This window comes from Anomaloglossus baeobatrachus, chromosome 3 (genome assembly GCF_048569485.1).
Source record: "Anomaloglossus baeobatrachus isolate aAnoBae1 chromosome 3, aAnoBae1.hap1, whole genome shotgun sequence".
In the NCBI taxonomy this organism is placed as follows: domain Eukaryota; kingdom Metazoa; phylum Chordata; class Amphibia; order Anura; family Aromobatidae; genus Anomaloglossus; species Anomaloglossus baeobatrachus.
In genome coordinates, this window is record NC_134355.1 from 558,478,142 (window position 1) to 558,492,198 (window position 14,057).

Here is a 14,057-nt window from a genome sequence, read left to right on the forward strand (position 1 = left end):
TTATTCATGCGGAATTACCTGCGGATGTCCCGGCCCTCCGCTATGGAGATAGAGGCCGGGACGTCCGCAGGTAATTCGTATGAATGTCCGCATGTTTCCCGCAGCTATTCCGCTGGAATCTCGCAGCTAAAAATAGCTGCGGACGCCGGCGGGCAGCTGCGGGAAACATGCGCTCGTACCTGCGGATACATCCGCAGGTACGAGCGCCCGTGGGCACATAGCCTAAGACCTCAAATAAAGCAAAGAAAACAAGTTCATAATCATTTAGAAACAACAATACTAATGTTTTAACTCGGGAAGAGTTCAGAAATCAATATTTTGTGGAATAACCATGGTTTTAAATCATAACTTTCATGCGTCTTGGCATGCTTTCCTCCAGTCTTTCACACTGCTTTTGGATGACCTTATGCTACTCATGGTGCAAAAATTTAAACAGTTCATCTTTGTTTGATGACTTGTGACTATCCATCTTCCTCTTCATTACATTCCAGAGGTTTTCAATGGGGTTTAGGTCGGAAGATTGGGCTGGCCATGACAGGCTTTTGATGTGGTGGTCCTTCATCCACACATTGATTGACCTAGCTGTGTGGAATGTTGCATTGTCCTGCTGGAAAAACCAGTCCTCAGAGTTGTGGGACATTGCCCGAGCAGAAGGAAGCATGCGACTTGATTCATACATCCTTCGCAAAGTTTAAAAAAAAAATAAGCCATTACTTAGCCTCACATCCCGAAAAAAAAGAACGCTACGTATTTCAGAAAATGGCACCAAAAGCACAATTATTTTTTTTTAACAATCTTCTGAATTTTTTTAACCCCTTAGATAAAAGTAAAAGTATACCTGTTTGGTATCTACGAACTCGTACTGACCTGAAGCATCATACTGACATGTTAGTTTTAACATATAGTGAACACGGTAAATAAAATATCCCAAAAACAATCGTGCAATTGCACTTCTTTTTTTTTTGCAATTTCACCGCATTTGGAATTTTTTTTCCTGTTTCCCAGTACAATATATGGTAAAACTAATGATTTCAATCAAAAGTACAATTTGTCATGCAGAAAATAAGCCCATATGGCAATATTGATGGAAAAATAAAAAAATTACGCCTCTCGGAAGAAGAGGAGCAAAAAAAACCCCGGAAAATCTCCCGGGACGAAGGGGTTAAATTTTGAGTACTATAATACTATGACAAAATTTTATGAAGTCAATATGAATAACAAAACTGATAGCTGTCAGTGACTGGCACTCAGCAATACATCTGGCACATGTACACGGAAAGAACACATTACACCGCAGGGGGCATCATTTTACTGCAAGGGGTGTATGTAATTATACTCCAGGAGGCTGCTATTCCACGATCAGATACTATATGAATATACTCAAAAAGGGGATAATGATTATAGTCAAAGGGGTGGGGGAGATTATTCTATAATTATATTCCAGGGGTGGGGGATATTATTCTATGATATATTCCGGGGTGGGGGACATTATTCTATGATTATACTCAACTCTAGGGAGGGGGAGTTAATTTAGGCTTATACTCCAGGAGTGAGGTGCGTTACTCCAGAGGAAGGGAGGGGGCGTTATTTTAGGATTGCTCTCCAGGTGAGGGGAGTGTTATTCTATGATTATAATCTAGTGGGGGAGGGGCATTATTATATTATAATCTGCGGGGGGTGCGTTATGCTATGACTATACATTAGAGTGGGGAGAGCTTTATTGCATGGTTATACTTGAGTGGGGGAGGGGGCATTATTATATCATTATAATCTACAGGGGGTGCATTATGCTATGATTATACATTAGTCTGGGGAGGGTGTTATTGTATAATTATACTCTGGTGGGGGAGGGGGCATTATTATATGATTATAATCTACAGGGGGTGCGTTATGCTATGATTATACATTAGTGTGGGAGAGCGTTATTGTATAATTATATTATAGTGAGGGAGGGGGCATTATTATATGATTGTAATCTACGGGGGGTGCGTTATGCTATGATTATACATTAGTTTGGGGAGTGCGTTTTTGTATGATTATACATTAGTGTGGGGAGGGCGTTATTGTATAATTATACTCCAGTGAGGGAGAGGGCATTATTATATGATTATAATCTAGTGGGGGAGAGGGCATTATTATATGATTATAATCTAGGGAAGGGGCTTAAATTATGATTATATGAAAAGGGAATAGTGTAATTAAGGAGGTGTAAGTAGGTGTAAACAATGATGGGTGTCAGTGACTATACTGCAATGTGGCTCCTATGTAGGTCATTCATACACACATCACCCCTTCCAGTAAAATGAAACCCCCAACCACAGGAACAAAATATACACTCCTTGCAATAAAATGTCCCTCTCTCCTCCTTTCATGTACAGGTATATACAGGTATTCCCTCTTACTAATAGCTATGTTCTGGAGTTACCTGGAGAGTAATGGAGCCCCCTCTACAACCCCTCACATCCCCCCCACATCAGAGAGGATGAATTTCCCGCCCCCACAATCCTCTTCGGCAGATAAGAGCCGCGGCAGAGAGGAAACAGGGAGTGAGGGAGCTGCAAATCAAAATGATGTCTGTCTCCCTGCGGCGCCCCCCTCTGGAGCCTGGCGGTCGATGCCCTGTACGACTGCACTGCTCGCATATTGGTAAAGCCATCTATTCTCATAGTGGCCTGCCAACACACAGGAAGACAGATGGTGGTGGGGCCCCCTTAGAGGCTCATGTGGTGGGGGCCCTGGGGCTGGAACCCCACCTGCCCCACCTATAATCTGGCCCTGGTAGAGGTTAAAGAAATACATTATGTACATTATGCAGCACAACTGAGCAAGAAGCATGTTTGTTTGCATATCTTGCATAGCTTAACTATCGCCTTCCCTGTCCAACTGTTATGTTTAACTGCATACACTTTGAGGATATTGCACTAATTACTAGTTAAAGGGGCATTCAGGGGGAATTATTACTTATTCAAGGTACAAAGATCATTATAATTAATTTAGGTGGCCTTTGGGGCAATGTTATTCATTTAGGGGACATGTGGGACATTATTATTTGTTAAGGAAGTAATATTGGTCTTTAGTGGGTGGGGGGGGGGTTATTAATTGAAAGAAGAGCTACTGAGGTCCCCATAAAAACTGTTAGTTTACATGTTGCATATTCTTTAGGAACATAAAACCAGATAGTGTGATGAGGAAATAAGGACAAAAAACAGTGGAGAAACTTACCAGTTGGTTGACAAGAGCGAAAATCATCACCTAGCTTGTACCCTGAAGCACAGCTGCAGATGCGAGACGTACTGTTCTCAGCCTCCATACAGAAATGGCTGCAGCCTCCATTATTGATGGAGCAGTTGAAGTAGGCCACTTCTACATGCAAGAACAATAGGTTAGTATTAAAAAGGTTCCAATCAAAATTTCTGTTAAACAATATATAAATATACACTTTATAGATATAATCCATGTATACAGGAAAACCAGCTCACCCAGTGGAGATAATCCCAGACGGTGCACGGAAGGGAGGCCACTCCTAGATCCAAGTGAAGAAAACTCCAACATCCAGTCCAGATAGTAAAATGTAGTTCTTTTCTTTATTAAATTTTCATTAAAAAAGCCATCAATATGGCGTGGTGCCAACCATACAGGAAAAGACACGTTTCGGACGTCGCAGCATCCTTGATCACATAACAATAGTTGGTGAACACACAGTTTAAAAAGGTACAGTCATATGAAAAAGTTTGGGCACCCCTATTAATGTTAACCTTTTTTTTTATAGCAATTTGGGGTTTTGCAACAGCTATTTCAGCTTCATATATCTAATAACTGATGGACTCAGTAATATTACTGGATTGAAATGAGGTTTATTGTACTAACAGAAAATGTGCAATCCGCATTTAAACAAAATTTGACCGGTGCAAAAGTATGGGCACCTCAACATAAAAGTGACATTAATAATTTGTAGATCCTCCTTTTTCAAAAATAACAGCCTCTAGTCACTTCCTGTAGCTTTTAATGAGTTCCTGGATCCTGGATGAAGGTATATTTGACCATTCCTGTTTACAAAACAATTCCAGTTCAGTTAAGTTTGATGGTCGCCGAGCATGGACAGCGCGCTTCAAATCATCCCACAGATTTTCAATGATATTCAGGTCTGGAGACTGGGATGGCCATTGCAGAACATTGTAATTGTTCCTCTGCATGAATGCCTGAGTAGATTTGGAGCAGTGTGTTGGATCATTGTCTTGCTGAAATATCCATCCCCTGCGTATCTTCAACTTCGTCACTGATTCTTGCACATTATTGTCAAGAATCTGCTGATACTGAGTTGAATCCATGCGACCCTCAACTTTAACAAGATTCCCAGTGCCGGCATTGGTCACACAGCCCCAAAGCATGATGGAACCTCCACCAAATTTTACTGTGGGTCGCAAGTGCTTTTCTTGGAATGTCGTGTTTTATGCCTCCATGCATAACGCCTTTTTGTATGACCAAACAACTCAATCTTTGTTTCATCAGTCCACAGGACCTTCTCCCAAAATGTAACTGGCTTGTCCAAACGTGCTTTTGCATACCTCAGGCGACTCTGTTTGTGGCGTGCTTGCAGAAACGTCTTCTTTCGCATCACTTTCCCATACAGCTTCTCCTTGTGCAACGTGCGCTGTATTGTTGACCGAAGCACATTGACACCATCTGCCGGAAGATGATGTTGCAGGTCTTTGGAGGTGGTCTGTGGATTGTCCTTGACTGTTCTCACCATTCTTCTTCTCTGCCTTTCTGATATTTTTCTTGGCCTGACACTTCTGGGCTTAACAAGATCTGTACCTGTGTTCTTCCATTTCCTTACTATGTTCCTCACAGTGGAAACTGACAGTTTAAATCTCTGAGACAACTTTTTGTATCCTTCCCCTGAACAACTATGTTGAATAATCTTTGTTTTCAGATCATTTGAGAGTTGTTTTGAGGAGCCCATGATGCCACTCTTCATAGGAGATTCAAATAGGAGAACTACTTGCAAGTGGCCACCTTAAATACATTTTCTCATGATTGGATACACCTGCCTATGAATTTCAAAGCTCAATGAGGTTACAGAACCAATTTAGTGCTTTAGTAAGTAAGTAAAAAGTAGTTAGGAGTGTTCAAATCAAGAAATTGATAAGGGTGCCAATACTTTTGCACCGGTCAAATTTTGTTTAAATGCGGATTGCACATTTTCTGTTAGTACAATAAACCTCATTTCAATCCAGAAATATTACTCAGTCCATCAGTTATTAGATATATGAAACTGAAATAGCTGTTGCAAAAACCCAAATTGTTATAAAGAAAAAAGGTTAACATTAATAGGGGTGCCCAAACTTTTTCATATGACTGTATAAACCGGAACTGACATCATGACAAAAAAAAAAACAAAAAACTAAAACATGTGAACTAATTAGCACAATGAAATCAATATGGTAATACACCTGGAAAAACAGAAGGGGTTAATAAATGTTATTTAATTCATTCCTAAGGTTCAATCCAAATGGAACTCTAGTATTAAGAATAAAAATCCATTTGGCTTATTTGATGTAGAGTATTTTATTCATATCCCCACCTCTTTTAGGAACAGAAATTTTGTCAATAGCATTTACTATGAAAAAATCTAATCTTCCCTCATGAACATTAATGAAATGTTGGGAAGCTCCGAGGGGCTTCTAGTACTTGTAATGTTAGTATCATATACGTGCTCGGATATTCTCCTTCTGAGCGCACGATTCGTGCTCCCCACGTACTGAAGTTTGCATGAAGTACAGATAAATTTACATAAATAGCACGACTTTTTGCCGCACTTGAATGAACCCACTGCAGCTATTGAGAAAATTCCTGTTCCTAAGGTCCCCTTCACACGTCCGTGAAAAACACTGACGTTCTTCACTGACGTGTAAAACACGCACATGTACCTCCGTGATCCGTGATTGCAAATGGACATTACTCACCTACCTTCGCTCCTGCTATCCATGGTGCTGAACTCCTCGGCTCTGCAGCGTCCACCCACCGCTCTCTGCAGCTACCTCCGGGTTGGCTGTTCCTGCTTTCATGAATATTCATGAGCCGGGCAGGAGCTGCAGTAAGCGGAGGCTGCACAGCACGTCGCTGGAAAGGTGAGTTGAAAATGTTTAATATTTAATTTTATTTAATATGTGTCAGTGTTTTTCTGGTACGTGTTTCACGGATCACACCATAGTGTGGTCCGTGGGTCATCAGTGATGCCAGAAAAAAATGGACTTGTCTCCGTGCAGAATCACGGACACGCGTGTACGCTGCACGGAGACACGTTCAATGAAAAATCACTGATGTGTGCGCAGACCCATTGATTATAATGGGTCTGCGTATGTCAGTGATTCTGGTACGTATAAAAAAAAGCACGTACGTACCAGAATCACTGAGGTGTGAAGGGGGCCTAAAAGAGGTGGGGACATGAATAAAATACTCCACATCAAAGAAGCCAAATGGATTTTTATTCTTAATACTAGAGTTCCATTTGGATTGAACCTTAGGAATGAATTGAATAACATTTATTAATGCTTTCTGTTTTTCCAGGTGTAATGCCATGTTGATTTCATTGGCTAATTAGTTCACATGTTTTTTTTTTTTTGTTTTGTTTTTTTTTGTCATGATGTCAGTTCCGGTTTATACCTTTTTCTTGAACCATAAATTTTATTGATTTTTAACAATAAAAATTGAACATACATGTAATGAGTTATTTTGTCCAGTCGGTTATCCTTAATAGTAAAGATTATCCATTCCTAGTCATTCGTTGCTAACAATTGAACTGTCAACATATAATATCAAACCCCAATGATTATACCGCCACTTCAGCACCAGATGGACGTGAGCACCAGCATTCCCCTTCTCCTATTCTCACCTGGAATCGGAGTAATGTAGCCACTTCCCCCATGTTACATCGAACTTGAACCCTCTATTATTTTTAACGGTTTATACCTTCTTAAACTGTGTGTTCACCAACTATTGTTATGTGATCAAGGACGCTGCGACGTCCGAAACGTGTCTTTTCCTGTATGGTTGGCACCACGCCATACTGATGGCTTTTTTAATGAAGATTTAATAAAGAAAATAACTAAATTTTACTATCTGGACTGGATGCTGGAGTTTTCTCCACTTTATAGATATAAGTATTGGGATACACATCTTAATCATTGAATTCAAGTTTTCACTGCCTCATGTGTACAAAATTCAGCCCTGTGCCACGCACCATTGGCCTTTTCACACATCTGTGACAGATGGCTTGTCTAAAGAGCTCACTGATACCAACATGGTCATGTAAAAGGGGGTGTGATAAGTCAGTTCATGTAATTTCTTACTGCCAATATATTCCATAATCATGAGTGAGTGGCAATATGGAAATGTGGAAGAGTTCAGCTAGTGTGGCGCCCCTGACCTGGTCAGGCACCACTGAGTACTGCACCCATGCTGGGTCAGTACAACACAGGTAATCTCAGAGGCTGATTAGGGTGTGGACACACATACACGAAGTAACCAGGAACACACACACAGCTTAGAGGGGACCCCTGGGCAGATCCAGGGAGGGGGCGTAGCCCTCACATCCCAGCTAGTGGTGGGTAGTGGGACTGGAGACGGGGAGTTGTGCAGTGGCAGCCAGAGGAGTAGGAGTGGAGGAGCCGCGTCTGAGGTGTGGAGTAGAAGATCAGGACACGCTCAGACCCTGCCCCTGTAGTGGCTGCTGGCGGGGGAGAGAGGCTACCCAGTGGTGCTGCCTGAAATCCACCTAGTGCAGAGGTTGCTGAGTAAGGAGACTACCGGTAGACCAAGCCCACACGGGGAAACAGGTCCCTAGAGCAGGAACCCATTTACTTGGCCTGCTAAACCTGCTGGTGAGGGTACTGGATGTACCTCACCGAACCAGAGTCCGCAGCACCAGCAACGAGGGGGCCCATAAGGAGGATTGAGCCTGGAGCCATCTTAACCTTGGTCCATGCTGCCAGCAAACGGGCCAGAAAGGGGAGAACGGCAGTTGCGACTTCCCTGGGTGATCCCCGCAATACTACAAGTAGGAGTCACCCCAAACAAGAAGGGCTAGGAAGGCGAGTCAGCAGTCACCCCTACATCAGCCGAAGGGATACCTGGTTCCACCTGGTTCATCATAGCATCGCCCGGGTTGACTCACCCCTACCATCTGAAAGTGAGTAAAAACCCTGCAAGACATTGCTGCTTGTGTGTGAGTTCTTCTGCGACCTGTGGTACTACACACTTACACTGGGCCCTGGGGCCAGCCTCACTCTCAGGAGGCCACAACAACTAATTGCATCTACCATCAGCCCCAGGCGCTCCCTAAATTGCAGTGGCGGTCCCATTGAAGTTAACCTGACCTGCCTGTTGTCAGAAGATCCCCAGCACGTAGAGTCCCTGAAGACCCTGAGGCGACCTGAAGGTAATCCGGGGCTCCACATCAGCAACCAATCACAGGTCTCAGTGGTCCTCTTGCACCATTGAATGGTGAGAACTTTCTGCAGATGTAAACAGAGACCACTGAGCAGCCTGTGCTGGATCCTGGTATGAGCCCACAGGTGAGTATAGCTGGGTTTGTTAATTTTTTTTCATTATACCAAGCAACTGCTAAAATTTTAATCCCTTCACAACATATGATGTACAGTTAGGTCATTTGTCATGTCCCTGTCTTTGATGCAGGATCTGCATCCGAGCAGATGATGGCTGATTCATTTAGCCATCCTGTGCCTTTAAGAGCTGCGGGTGGAGCGATAATCTACCCATGGCTGTGTAGCACGCCTGAAGCCATCAGGTAGCTACAAGGTACTGCATTCCCACCAGGATGCAGGGCCTACCCCCAGGGACCCAGAAGACCAGAGCTGGTAACAACTAAACATTCTGATAATCCCTTTTTTTCCCCAAATTCCCCAATGACTGGTGACAGACTAGGGTTGAACCCAGTGGATGGCGACCCAGGGGTGGAGCCGATCCAGTCCACTAGACGACAACCAGGTGGGAGGAGTCAGGCAGTTGGTCAGTGACAGAGAGAGTGGAAGCACTGTCAGGAGTGTGACAGTGACCTGAGGGCCCAGGCGTTTGGTTGCCGGCGGAGTACAGTGGAGTACACCCGGAATAATAGCACCAACGGGGTACAGAAGTCTTGTGTGGCCTACCTTCTTTCTGCGCCTATCAACATCATCTATCCTCTGGGGCCTGACCCTTACTTGCGGAGGGCCAAAGATTCAGGCTGCTATTAACATCAGCTCCAGTAGTGAGAACTGTGCAGCAGCGGCTCCACTAAATAGCTGCAACCCGCAAGTGGCGTCACATTATAAACTTTTATCTCCTCCATAATATACCCCTTTTAAAAGTGTCCCCAGGGTCACGGAACCGGGCAACAGCCACCCAGTGACATCTTCCCCAGCAATACACCGCCCGGAACCGAGTACCCCATAGCCCTGGGCGACACAGTTGTTAACCTGTTAAAGCATTTATCACACGCCGACACAGGGGCGCGTCATTCCACGCACCAATCAGCAGGCCCATGACGTCACTCCGGAGCACCAATGGCTTGTCATGACAGCTGAGGGTTTACTGAAGATACCCGTGACAGTCATTATGATACTCCTGTGAAAGCCAGTATTGGTCTGGAAATTGTGATATTTCACTATACATAAAGAATAAAAAACTACAGAATTACTTTTTTTGGCCACCGCAACATTGCAATAAGAGGCCATAAAAACATTGTATCTACCCCAAAATGGTATCAGTAAAATATCAGCTCAAGGCTCAAAACCTAAGCAACCCGCCCTCCCCCCACAGCCCCATATCCCAAAAGCTAAAAACATTACGGGTCTTGGAAAATGGCAACACAACCAAAAAAAAAAAAAAAAAATGTTTTTTGTTTGTTTTTTTTTACATTTCCCAATTTTTTTTCACCATTTAAATAAAAAAAAACCTTACATGTTTGGTATCTTCGTAGTCATACTATTCTACAGAATCATGTTGCTAGATCAGTTTTACCATATAGTAAAAAGGGTAATAAAAAAAATATATATTTTTTTTGCAATTTTAATGCACTTCTAATTTTTTTTTTTTTTTTACACACTTTCCAGTGCATCACATGTTAAAATGAAGGCTGTCATTCAAAAATACAACTCATCATGCAAAAAACAAGCCCTCATATGGCTATCTGGGCAGAAAAATACAAAAAAAAGTTATGGCTCTTGGAAGATGGGGTGGAAAAAACTAAAAAAAATGGAAATTAGCCCTGGCATCAATGGGTTGGTTTTTCTAAGATAACCTCTGTAATTGAAAAAAATAGTGCCTCTTTTTTAAAGTGAACGGCACTGAATATCCCGCTGCCTGGCTGTAGTAACTTGCATTAGAGACATACTGGCTCATCAATTCATTCCACCCAACAGACCCCTTAATCCCTGCTAGGACTTGAGCAGCAAAATCCTAAATTAATTTGAGTGCCCAGGAGATAGACCTCACCCACCGATCAGGGTTGTCTGGTCGGATCTTTATTGATATCTATGCAACAATACAACAACATAAATAATTGTATATTAAAATGTTCAAATACATACTGTAGAAAAATATCATCCCCATGAATGGCATCTCCATTAGGCTTTTCAATCGCCTATTTCCAAATCCATTTTCTGTAATTTAAAGGTTTATTCCCGAGAAATCAAATTATTCACTATGCATGGAACAGGGAATAACTTGCTGATCTCTGGGATCCCCAGGAATCCAGAGATCGAGGCTTTTGAACCCTAAAGAACAGGGCTATGTAGCCCCATTAGGAATGGAGCAGAGATGTGACGCGCCCAGCGGGGCTGTGGAGCACTCGTTACCGGGCCGCGGTTTTGCTTCTGGGACGCCGCGGTGGCAGGGCCCGGTTCCGTGACCCCAGCGGTGTCGTTTAATAAAGATAAAGGGGGTGCTGATGTTTGATTCGTGATGCCACCTGTGGTATTTGGCAACTTACGTGCCGCCGCTGCAGGATGGGGACCTCTGTGGCAGATGGTGACGCAGCTTGTTTGGTATAGCTCTCCACAGGTAGAGCTGTGCCCCAGGGCGGATGGGGGTGGTAGTAGTAGTCTATGATGGGGGGGTTGCAAGGCAGGAAGCACAGGTGAATAACAGAGCCACACAGGGATGCAGTCTCAAGATCTTTACTCACTGTAGCCGGTTGCAAGGTTACACACACCAGTGACCGCCTTTGGAGTGTCGGAATTCACTGCGATGGGCTCCATCTGATCTGGCCAGTGCCCGATTCCGTGACCCTGGTTGTCACTTTAAAAGGGGGTATTTACAGGGATAGTTTTAATAAAGTTTTTGTTGTGACACCCCTTGCGGCTATAGGGACGGAGCCGCCACTGCACAGTCTCTCACGGCTGGGGCTGATGTTAGAGGCAGCCTGGGTGTGGCGGCCCTCCACAAGTAGGGCTAGGCCCCAGGGGATAGATGATGGTGGTAGTAGGCTATGTCCATTAATAAAGTTGGGATGCGGAAAGAAGGTAGGCCACACAAGGGATTGCAGTGTAACTGGTTCTTTACTCATGGAGCTGTTGCTTGCAACCTGATGGAGGCTGGTCCTCACCACTGGTCCCTTTAGTTTCAGTGCCGGTGTGGTGACTTGGTGGCTTCCTTCCCCTGCACCTGTCTCTGGTTGGTGGGTCCCCGTGACTTGGAGCATCTGGGGGTCCCCTCCTGGTTGTCTTTCAGCCCGTACGGCAGGTAACTTGAACCCTGTTGGGACAGACCTCGGTTCTCGTTCCCAGGTTCTCCCGTCGTTACTGTGTCCTGGACTTTATGGTCGGTGACGTCATGGATGGTCCCTTCACCATGCAGATTTTATCAGGTCTGCCGGGAGCATTTTCCTGATCTAGGGCTCTGTACCTCATCAGTGCTATGGTTCCAAGAGTACTCCACTGTACTCCTTTGGCAACCCCACGCCTGAGCCTGACAGGTCACTGCTACACTCTCCCATCAGTACTGTTACATCCGTCTCCTTTCACCTCCACTTACTGACTGTCTGACCCCGCCTCCCTGGTTGTTGTCTAGTGGACTGGATTGGTTCCACCCCTAAGTGGCCATCTATTGGGTCCAAGCCCGTCACCAGTTTTGGGTGGGGGAAAAACAGGAATTATTGAATGTTTTGATGTTACCAGCACTGGTCTTATGGATCCCTGGGGGTAGGTTCTGCATCTTTGACAGGATGCAGTTCCCTGTAGCTCCTGATTGCTCAAGGGCGCTACATACCCTTTCCTGGTCATTTCCTGCGCTTTCTTTTCCCTCCTGCTTTGTGGCTTCACTCACTGAACCCTGTATCAGTGCCCGTGAACCCTGTGGGGTGGCGTAAATCTCTATCCCTTGGTCCATGAGGGTCACCTTCCATTGAATTCATGTGTAGTGGTGGCTTTGGTGCGTGCAGTCACCTCAACCGCTGGTTTTACTAGTGGAGTACATAGGTTCTTGTCCTCTAGCCTAGGGACCAGTCTGTTATGATCCAGTAGCCATGGAAGATTACAAAAAAAAAAACATTAATAGAAAAATACCAAGAAAAACAAGAGTAGTTGGAACCTGAGCTGACTGCAATCCCCTATCAGACCACACTAGAAGTAGCCGTGGAGCATTCCTAAACACCTAGATGCCATGTCACAGCTGGAGAAACTAGCTCCACCTCACAGATAGAAATGAGGAAATCTATCTTGCCTCAGAGAAGTCACCAAAGGAATAGCTAGCCCCCGACATATAGAGATTACGGTGATGTAGGAAAAATAGATTTAGCAAAGGTGATGCCCGACTACCTAGATACAAAGGAAAGAAAAGGAAACTGATTGCAGTTAGTACAAACCCTTCAGAAAAATACCAATCTCCTAATAGTAAAAATGGCCCTGGAGGTCACACAACCTTACCCCCACTATATCAGGTACTCTTGTAAATAATGGAAGAAACAAAATACCAAAAAAAACACAAAAGTGCAAAGAATTAAGTTTGACAGGGAGAATCTCCCTTTTCTTGCAGAAGAGCTAGCAAAGTGGGTACCCCCATGCTCACCAAACTAGAAAATCAAATCATCACCTGCAAGAAAACAGATTCCAAACAAGACAAAAAGAAAAACAAACACCCTAAGGTATAAACCAGGAAGCAAAGCAAAAGCTTGCAAACTTATCTGCAGAGCTCTTGTATAGGAAAAGAGGGAAGACAGAACTCCAAGCCAGGTTCAGAGACTGAAGAAAATTCAACTATCACCGGCGCCAGCAAGGCAAAAAGTGCTCTCCTATATACACCAGGCTTATCTGCAATAGGACTTCCTTAATTCCCAAATAACGCCGACACCTGTCTGAGTCACAGACTCAGCTTCACTATCATTCCTGGCCACCAGAGGGATCTCCAAAACAGCACCCACACAGATGACATTCACAACACCAGTCCGTGTGTTGCAGCCTAGTTCTTATACCCTTAGATTATATGTGGACAAGGCCACGGGAGGATTTTGCACTTCCCGTGGTCTCTAGGACCCCTTCTGTTGGTGCCCGGGCCGAGCGGTACCTGCTCCAGGCCACGGGCTTAGCTCCTCCACTGTTCCTCTGACTGAACTCCACACTTCACACTGTGTTCCCACTTGTACTGTTGTGTTCCCACTGTTAAGACTCCACCATCGCAGCCTGGCTTCGGGTATAATCACGCCCTTGCCATGTCTGATGAGGTGTTTCTGAGCCTGGGTCTTGTGCTTTGTGTGAACCGGTGTTGACCTATTTTTTAAATAGGATGGAATACTACACCTCTAGCTGAGGTGCAGGACCTCTATGGCAACTGAAGCCTCAAGGGCTCCATAGGTGCACATGTGCGGCCTCTGCTCTATTCATTGTCCATTGGACTGCTATTGGAATCCATAGACAATGAAAAGAGTGGAGGCCGAGTTCTGCACCTAACCTACATTTCTGACTGAGCTACAAAGCTCTGTTCTCTGGCTTCAAAAACCCTGATCTCTGGATTGCTGGGGTCCAGCAGTCGTGACCCTAGAGACCAGCACAATATCTAATATG

At 44.3% G+C, this 14,057-nt stretch overlaps 1 protein-coding gene across 1 annotated transcript in view; it reads right to left on the reverse strand.

Moving 5' to 3' along the window:
- The window catches only part of PROC (protein C, inactivator of coagulation factors Va and VIIIa), a 115,417-nt gene that overhangs the window by 20,427 nt on the left and 80,933 nt on the right, over positions 1-14,057 (reverse strand). The window contains exon 6 of the mRNA XM_075338638.1: positions 3,223-3,363. Coding sequence (XP_075194753.1) covers positions 3,223-3,363 — 141 coding nt within the window. The remainder of the gene's footprint in view (positions 1-3,222; positions 3,364-14,057) is intronic.